The following is a 9,661-nucleotide window of genomic DNA, read 5'->3' on the forward strand; positions in this document are numbered from 1 at the left end:
TCATATTAACACGACAGCCTTTTTGTTCTTTGTTGAACAATGAGGCCAACAGAGAACGTTTTTCTGAAGCAGCATCTTCAGGTATATTCATTTTTATTTAAGATTTATCATCAAAATCATATAATTTGTTGTTAAAATGTTTAGCAATATTGATCATTACATGTACAATGTCACATGCTGTATTAAGATTTAAACAATGTTAAATTCTTGCTATCCAAAATTTCTTTTTATAGTGCAATGAACAGCACCTCTTAGCTGTGATCTTCCAGGAAAAATCTTTATGTTAATTACTTTTCAGTATAGTGTAATGCTTTAATCACAAGCCTGTTCGTATTACTTCTTTCTTTTACAAACGTGAGGACAAAGCAGATGAGCCAACTTAACTTATTCATTTGTAAGAAATTTTCTAATTTAGTTGCGTAAATTGGTTGAAATTTGATTATTCCTTTTTTAAAGTCTCATTCAGCTGTTAAATTACAATCTTCTCAACTTAGAAACATTGAACAGAATCTACCAAAATATAATGTTTGTATATTGTTAGTTTTATTTGAAGGAGAATTTGACTGAATTTAAAAGAAAAATAAATAAATGTTTTAACTTCTCTATCAGTTCAAACTGACTAAAACATGACTGGACATCTCTTCCTTCCCAAGTCCACCCTTTGCAGTCCCATCCATGCAGTTAAGCCGTCACTTTCATTCAAGGTTGTGAATTATATAGTACATTGTCTACTCCCCAAAACCATAAAACCAACTTTATGGACCTCACGTGACTTTTCACAGTCTGTAAGTAATATAGGCCTTTACAATCTTTGGTAAGGAGGTATTTTTTACCAACTTCTGCCTTGCCAATATACCTTTTAAGCTCAAAGAAATCTTTTATTATTAATGTTATTGTTATAAGAGATGGATTTGATCAGATTTTCTCTTATGGAAAAAACTTGTCTCGCTTCAGGGAGTTCACAAGAGGTAAGTCTGATAAAGTCTTCTCTATCACTTTAAATAGAGCGAAAAATACGTCTAAAAAGCCTTACGGGTTAATCCTTGATTTGACTGAAAGTTGTTTTTCCTTTCGGCGCTTAAAGAAACAACTCGGGAAAAGTCAATCAATTTCGTTCAATTTGCTTTTATTCTAACCGATTCACTGCACACAAAATCAACTGAGGGAAATTTTATTCTCAAGCGCTATGAGTTCACTTACAAATACAAAAAGCTCAAAAAAGCTCACATCACTGCCTATATCCACAGAATAACCCTTTGCACTAAAAATTCATCACATTGACAGGTTGAATACACTTGCATTGCTTGTTATTCTAAACAATAATAATTAGAATAATAATAATAAATGCACAACGTATCCTATTGAGCTACATATCGGCTTGCTTATGAAACTTTTCTATGGATTTTGGCCACAAATAACCATCACTAAAAGCGCTTTACATTCAATGAAGAGCAGCATATGGTTTGGGATTTTTTTTTTCTTCTTTAACTGTACAATGATTTTACTCCTGTTAGACCGTCAAGAAGTTACAATAAAGAGCTCAACTTTAAGAGACAGACGAGACAGAAAGATAGACAAATTCCCAGACTGATATTTACATCTTATTATTCTTTTTACCCCCCAAATAGGACATCTAAGCTATAATAGTACAACAGTAAACTAAAAATGGCATTTTAAGACCACAGAATGCTTCTTTTTCTATCACAATGGCATGCTGGAAGGTGCTGCGCTTTCAAAAGCTTTACAGTACTCAACATTTTCTCTTTTTTTTGGTGGAATTTTATTAACATTTTTCTTTTGTTTTTTTTTACTCTTGCCTCCCAAAAAAGTTGCTTAGTTGTGGAAGGCGCTGCCTCCTGTCACAAGGCTCATGCTTTTCAGCTTATTGTCCTTCTTCCACTTCATCCTGCGGTTCTGAAACCAGATTTTGATCTGTCTCTCGGAAAGACACAGGGCGTGGGCTATCTCTATCCTCCGCCGTCTGGTTAGGTACCTATTGAAGTGAAACTCTTTCTCCAGCTCTAGCGTCTGGTAGCGGGTGTACGCGGTTCGGGCCCTTTTCCCGTCAGGTCCAGTCATATCTACAATTTTGCAACAAAAAAAAAAAAAAAATCCAGACAATTAGCAGCCTGCATTGGAACAACCTGCACAAGGGGAGGATAATGCCAGTTTATTTTAGTTGTTTCTAATTATGATTGGTTTTTTTGGCTTTTTTATGATGGAGCATGGGATGATGCAAAGAGTGGGGAAAGCATGCATACATGCAAACTGTCGGGTATTATCGCCTTTCTTATTTGCAGCCCTCACAGAAAGCACGTCTCCATATTTTGCCCACATTTAGTCCAGATTTCATGATTTCACAAAGCAGCCTGTCTCAGAGTGCAGCCGTGGTTTATAAACCCCCTCCAACAAACAAACAAGCCCACAAAATACCTAACAAATACAGCCCTGTTTTCCAGCCTGCTCACTCATGCAACGCCTGACAGATTAATGGCACACCGGCAGCGTGACATCCTTCCAAATAGAATAATATTAGAGGTGTGTAGATATACCATGGCTTATATGCAGTTTCCGCATCCAAGGGAATATTTGTGGCGTTTGGCACTCGTTTGGTGTGGGAGTGGAAGAGGTGGCGTTGGGTTCCTGGTGCTGCTGTTGCTGCGCTGCCCTGGATGCCGCGCCGGAGACTCCGCCGCCGCTGCTGTGCGCGCCCTCCTCGGTCTCGGCAGCGACGGCGGCGGCGGCGGCGGCTGCTGCTGCTGCGTCCTCTATCTCCGCAAAGTGAGCGCCACTGGCTTTGCCGAGGCTGTTCCCGCCAGATGAGGAGGTCGCGCTCCGGTCAGAGGGGGGAGAGGGGCTCTTGAGCTCCAGCTGCTCCCGGCCGACCGTTGCGCACGAAGGCGGCACCGGATCCGGGGACGAGAGTGAGCAATTGGGCGTCTGTCTGTAGCGGGCGTCCGGCGCGAATCCCCGGGCGTCCTCTCGCACGGCACCGAAGTGGCCGCCGGTGTTGCTGCGGTTCACGGTTAGGTCCATGCCATTGTAGTTGTAGCCGAAAGACCCGGTGTGCATGGTGCCAGGGTCTCTGAAGGAGCCGCTCACAGCGCCGTTAGTCCCATAATTTAGTAACTGATAGTCGGAGCCATTTGGATAGCGCCCTGAGAACGAGTTTACAAAGTAAGAGCTCATTTGCTTGGATTTTTAAAGCCTCGATTTGTAGATCTTTGTCGCTATAATCCTGTGTGCTTGCACGATTTATGGACGCAATCATGAATTATAAGCAATGAAGCCCTACTGTACTTTGCCAGGTATGCGGCCAAATATGGGAGAGCGCTCGGGAATCACGTGCCTTTGTTGACCAGTCGTAAATCCTCACTGATGACTTCAAGAGGTAATTCATGCTCCATGGTTACAAATGATGACGAAATAATGGTCGTTAGGCTCCAGTCAATGGTGCCTCCCCGCTGCGCCCCCGAGAGCCGCGCAGGCAGCGAGCGCCATCTGCCGGACAGATGCGGCATCGCCATGAGGCCGCGCGGAGTCCATCCATCATTTCTGTAAAGCCGTTCATAACAACAGGCCACAGCAGGCTCAGGTAACACACAACAGAAAGTTTATCAGCCCTGCTGTTGTCATGTTGCGCTACAGTGCGTCAAACGGGAATTTATTTCTCTCTTTGGTTTGATATTATATCGTTTTATGGGCCTTATGGGTGGCATGAACGGCAATACAGACGCCACAATAATGGTAATGAGAGTAATAATATTTTTGAAAGATGAGAGCAGATTTTCAGATTTACATCAAAAAAGCCTTTATTTTTCTTATATGTACAATTCCTCTAAAGAAAATATTGCACACAATATCCATATGTGCATTGAACACGTGAAACAACAATAAATAACATTTGTACAAATTGAACCCATCGTTAAACAACAAGCCTATTGACTATATCACAGAATCACATCAGAGCAACTACACAACAAGTGACAAAAACCTGCTTTAATGACATGGAGATTAAATAAAGGTGGGACCCAGCGGGCCTACAGTGATGAGGTAACAACGCTGAGAACTAGGAACACTGGGATTTATTTACAGTTTGGCGGGTTGTTGCATAGTCCTCTAAAATAAAGACAAGAGGACAAACAAACAGAGGAGGACCTGATCAATGCAGACAGAGTCACCGTGCAAATACTCAGTCATTCTACACGTCCCAACGTGGGGTTTCTGCAGCACTGCTTATTATATCTACAAAGAATTTATACATCATTTTCTGTGTGCACACACACACACACACACACACACACACTCAAGCGTTTCTTCCTTTTTTTATCTCAGAGTCCCCTTTGTAGTTTAGCTCTTCTTCTCTGCCTGCTCCTGCTCCTCCTCCTCGGCTGTCTTTGAGGGATTCAGGAGTTTGTTCTCCTTTTTCCACTTCATCCTGCGGTTCTGGAACCAGATTTTGATCTGTCTCTCCGTCAGGCACAGGGCGTGGGAGATCTCTATCCGGCGCCTCCGAGTCAGGTAGCGGTTGAAGTGAAACTCCTTCTCCAGCTCCAGGGTCTGGTAGCGAGTGTAGGTCTGCCGGCCCCTGCGGCCGCTGCTGCCAAATGGGCCTGCAATCAAAAAATAAAGGCATAAAAACCAATTCATAAGTAAATTATTAAAAGGCTAAAGGGAGATTTTGACAAAACAAAATAAAAGTTCCACAAAATGCAAAATTCTGCACTTTAAAATAAGGTGAGAGACGTCGCAGATAATTAATTTGACTATATATTTGCATGTTCGCAACATTTTCTTTTTTACATTAGTTTAATATATTGCAATTATCTCTCTTAGACAGTGTTTTTAAATATACATATATATATATATATATATATATATATGTATGTTCATCATATTTCATTATAGGTCAGCATATTTGCCCAAAATGACACATAGCCTATATCTATGCAAAATATATAAAATGATATTAAATGACCCACTATAGGGTGACCTCACAGTGTTTGATACATTTTGATTTCCTTCAGGTATGCGTCTGTTTACATTTTCATCTAAAATCGTTCAGTGTACAATTCTGACAGTTTTAACTTTGAATAACTATGAAAATCTACTAGCTATAGGTCAGCACTATTACACATCATTATGCGCATTTTTTTCAGTTGTTGAATTTTTATTTCATTATTTACATTCTCAGTTAGCTTTGTTTTTATTCGTGCATGCATATACTGCTGCTCAATATCTGTAGTTTCATTCTTCATTCTGCTATGCATATTACACAGAAAGTCTTTCAATTCTATTGTGTTCTATTCTAATATGATACTGAAGAGTTTCTGTACTAAAATCTGAAAAGAGCCATGTGACATGGGCTTGATGCAGGCCCAGTCAGTGCGTGCGTTGCTGGGTGCGCGCATGCAGCCCGTGTTTGCGGCCAAAACTGCGAAGGCGCACGAAGATCCGCGCGCAACCACTGTAATCACAAACCATCCTTATCGAGTCTGCCATTCTGCTTCCATGTGCGTTTTCACTTTGCAAACTTGATAAAAACCTTTGTTTTATTTATTTTTTTTGACGCATAACAAAGTGGGGTAAAAGCCGTATGTGCACTCACCGGCGGAGCAGGCGTTCATCCTCTGCATCCAGGGGTAGATGAGAGTGGAGGACTTGTCGTCGATGCTGCCGCTCATGCTGACAGCTTGCTCCGCGCACTCCGCTTTGCGCTGCTGGTGCTCCTGTGTGACGAACAGCGGCTGCTCCTCGCGGCCGCTCGAGAAAGCGCACGAGCCCTCCGCGTCTTTGTAGAAAGTGCCCACGGGGTTGTAGTCGCAGGGCGCTCCGCCGCCAGCGGCAGCGCGGCCGTAGATGGCCGCCGCCGCCGCCGCGCCCGACTGCTGGTAGTAGGAAGCCGGGTAGACCTTCTCCTGCATGTTGGCCGCTCCATACGTGGCCGCGTTGGAGTAGTGCCTCAACGGGTCCGTGTATCCCGAGGAGTAGAGCGGTATCTGACCCAGGAGAGAGTCCTGTCCTCCCGGCAGAGAGACGGGGAAAGTTGAGTTAACGAAATAGGAACTCATTGGGTGGACAACGGGGTGTATTTACTCCGGAGGAATATGATTTGTTGTCTTTTATAGTCCAAGTGCTTTTGCCATTACTTTATCGGAGATTTGGTTTTTGCTGAAAGGGGGGCTGTGAGGTGCCACTGGATACAGAGGGGAAGTGTACCATCTGATCAACCTCTGGCCAATCACCGCCGTGTGTGCTTGCACTATTGCACCCGTGGGGGGCTCTTGTTGCGCACAGGAGTCCCCGGTGAATCGAAATGAAGCGCTCGAGCCAGTCGGTCTTTACACGCGCTCACATAAAAGCTGCTTTAACTCACAGAATTACATAATTACCCAAAACATAGAACAAAACGTACATGTTTTGTCAGACCCAAAATAAATAAGCCAAAACAAAACAAGTATCTCCTCTGTTCACTCTCCCTCTCAATTTTCCACTTCCACACTATTAATTAACCCACTTTGAACCAAGGTGATTAAACACTTCATTCTCAATGCAACATCTTAACAAGCAGCGACTGTCTGATTTCATTTCATGCTTTAATTTCCCTATAGGTGTGCGTCCCTCCTGATGTGTCCAAGATGCAACTCTGACGTACAGGAAGCCGCATGCAGGAAGGACTCGCTCAAGCACCATCACCATTAAAAATGCTGAGCAAGTGTACAGTAATTCCGCACTTTTAAATAAAACGTGGGATAACTCTCAGGTATGTGCATAGTTTCGCCACATAAATCAGTGTTTATACTTCTAATATCTATAAGCAAATGTCAAAATTTCAGGAGATCAAATTACATGTACATGTTAGTGTTGTGGCTAAAATCATCAGGATTTTGCAAGTTAGACAGAAGAGTAAATAAATAAATAAATAAAATAATAATTAGAGCCAAGTTACATTTTAGAATACTAATCAATCCGCGCAGTAAAAAGTTAACCATTAAGGTTTATTGGAAAGGAAAAGTAACGAATACCTAACATGACATTAATCTGGGCAATATTTGCAGCAGGTTTATAGTTTCGCTCATAAAATAGCCTCTTTCTGTTTTACGTTTTGTACTTTTTTTAGTAAATCTGTGACATACTATCGAATAGTTAATATTATTTGCTTCCTTTTGCATTACATCCACTGAACGTTTTTCGTTGAACAATTTTGCAAGCATATTGTTCAGAATTGTAAGAAACAAAATGTATGTTGGCCTTTAACAGTTGATGTCAACTTCTAGACAATGATTTATGTTTTATAAAAGCATAAAAATAACCTCTTTTTATTTTTTAAATCAATATCTTATAAAAGTAACGCATCAACATGCGGGAAAGGTGCCACAAAGATGGAAATACATAGAAATGCATTAATAAAACAGGAAAAGATCAGAAATAAGATGTATAAATCAGAAATATGTTGTATACGGCTTATAAGGTTTGATTTTTCTCCAACATGTAAAAATCGCTGTGAAAGATAAAAGCGCAGTAACGAAACAGCGCTGCGCAACCGCTCCAGAATGCGCCAAACGTGTTTTGCTTGAACACGCAAAGCAAAAAGGGAATAATAAAACCTGATAAAATAAACTGAACAAGTAATGAACAAATTAGGTTAATCTCAAATAAAAGCATGCCTCAGTGGTGGCGCGGGGCCTGCAGCATCTTCATGTTTACCATCATCATCATCATCATCATCATCCTCATCGTTATCATCAAAGTCAAGCTTGTGGCCTACAGCCACATTTTTACTCCATCAGACTCCAAAGGGGCCTCAAAACCAAAACCCTGCTGCAGTTTTCTCTTATTTTAGCAGATAGATGTTGGTGGTTAAAGGCGCTGCAGCACCTCAGAGGTCAATCAGAGTAAGCAGCTGCCTGATAAGAGCACAAACAGAAAGAGAAAACACGCTTTCTGAATAATTGCTCTTTCCTAAAGGGGAGATTTTCCCCCTTTTCCAGTCATGTAAACATCAGGCCTACAGTGACAGCTCAGCCACAGCAGTCCCGCAGCAGCAGCAGCGCAATCAGAACCAGGGTGCCCTTACCTTTGTTGATAATTCATCATCTCCAGCGTGGCTGCCACTCCGCAGAAGCTCCTCTTGCTTCCCCACACACACAAAAAAAAATCTCCACTTTCCCTAAGTGACATCTTGAAAGTAATCCCTCCATCCAGGAGTGTGCTGATCCCTCATTTTCAAAGCCACAGAGGTGCAGCCACATGAAAATGGCGCACGGTGAAGCGCGCAAGAGGCGCCATCACCTCCCAAAAAAATCACGCAGCCAAGCAGTTTCTGCACAGTCACACATTCCTCACACGCGTGTTTCAGATCACGAAAGACTCGGGAAAAACAAACAAAAAGGGGGCTGTGAAACAAACTGTTATAGGTGAATGAGCGGTGGAAAAACAGGAGCTGCATTATAACCTCATGGGGAATAAGTTCCCATTCCTGCTGGCCACATGACCGCCAGGAACCAATCCCCGAGCCGGACGAGTCGTAAACTTCCAGGAGAAAGTTGTAAATTTTAATAAACCGCAGAGGTTTTTGTGCTTTGGACGCGGTTTCCCCTCGCCATCTTTGTTTCTCTATTAAAGGCAGGAATGTTTGGTTTTAAAGTTGCATAAAAAAGGACGGATGGAATATTATGAGGTGCACACGATGCGCCTTTGATTTCGCGGCCTAGTGAAGGTTTGCTTACCTTCTCAAAGCTCTCATATAAAGACTGTAGTCTTACAAATGTATCACAACAATATGTATCAATATATAAGATTTATCTTCTTTTTTTTCAAAGGTTGTTTTTAAAACCGAGTAATATCTGCAAATAAATAATCAAACGTCCGCTGTTTAATGAAGCTCTTTGTGGGTTACTTAAATACTTAAAGATGTTTGCATTTGTTAATTATGATATTTAGTTAAAATATGGATATTAAAAAAATTACTTTTACTCATTATTTTGGCCAAATACTGAAAAGATGTTGAACTCATGGCAGGAATGAGGCGGATTCTACGCAACAAATGTAAACAAGCAGTTTTCAGATTCATTTTCTAGCGTCCAACCTGAAAGAAATTTCTTTACAAAGCTCTCACTCCTCCTTTTGTTATTGGTCCTTTCAGATCTCATTTCCGTCTTGCTTTAATGAAAATGAATCTTTTCTGCTGCCCTGCTGGTGTTTTCCAGCGCTAAACAGGATTTCCGACCTTTATAGACGCAATAAAACCATAAATTCCTTGAGAGTCTCTAGTAACTAAAACTCCGAGGAGTATTTATCTAAAGTCAAACACAAGATTAAATATATATATATATATTTACATTCTGAATCAAAGATGAGCAATAAATCTGTTTTGAAAAAAAAGTATAATCCCAAAAAATAGTGAGTAAAAATGAATTAATAAAAGAAGACAAGTTCTCTCCCAGAGGCCCATGTTTTATGACGTGAGTTACACATTGAGTTTAATCATAATTTAAGAATTATGATCAAACACATTGAAAGGCCTGCAAGATTTTTGCTCCAAATCAACCAATCAGCCAATCAAACAAGGATAATTGTTTTATTTTTCTTCCAACGCTTTAAATTGTTCCTGGATTTTCTGGTCTCTGTATAATTATTGTTCAACACCTCTTGGTTTCCC

The 9,661-nt window shown here is 41.2% G+C and overlaps 3 protein-coding genes across 3 annotated transcripts in view; all 3 read right to left on the minus strand.

Moving 5' to 3' along the window:
• The window catches only part of LOC124875211 (homeobox protein Hox-B3-like), a 26,753-nt gene extending 18,264 nt beyond the window's left edge, over window positions 1-8,489 (minus strand). Inside the window, exon 1 of the mRNA XM_047377212.1 lies at window positions 8,078-8,489. The gene's annotated coding sequence lies outside the window, so the exon portion shown is untranslated. The remainder of the gene's footprint in view (window positions 1-8,077) is intronic.
• hoxb5b (homeobox B5b) lies at window positions 1,110-3,393 on the minus strand. Its single transcript, XM_047377209.1, has 2 exons — window positions 2,553-3,393; window positions 1,110-2,081 (listed from the first exon to the last, which is right to left on the minus strand). The coding sequence occupies exons 1-2, from the start codon at window positions 3,187-3,189 to the stop codon at window positions 1,834-1,836; spliced, it is 885 nt and encodes a 294-aa protein (XP_047233165.1). The 5' UTR covers window positions 3,190-3,393; the 3' UTR covers window positions 1,110-1,833.
• Window positions 3,795-6,257, minus strand: hoxb6b (homeobox B6b). The gene is made up of 2 exons (XM_047377213.1): window positions 5,609-6,257; window positions 3,795-4,613 (listed from the first exon to the last, which is right to left on the minus strand). The coding sequence occupies exons 1-2, from the start codon at window positions 6,069-6,071 to the stop codon at window positions 4,351-4,353; spliced, it is 726 nt and encodes a 241-aa protein (XP_047233169.1). The 5' UTR covers window positions 6,072-6,257; the 3' UTR covers window positions 3,795-4,350.
• Window positions 8,490-9,661: the final 1,172 nt, after the last annotated feature.

The sequence above is a fragment of the Girardinichthys multiradiatus genome, chromosome 10, assembly GCF_021462225.1.
Source record: "Girardinichthys multiradiatus isolate DD_20200921_A chromosome 10, DD_fGirMul_XY1, whole genome shotgun sequence".
NCBI classification, from domain to species: Eukaryota; Metazoa; Chordata; class Actinopteri; order Cyprinodontiformes; family Goodeidae; genus Girardinichthys; species Girardinichthys multiradiatus.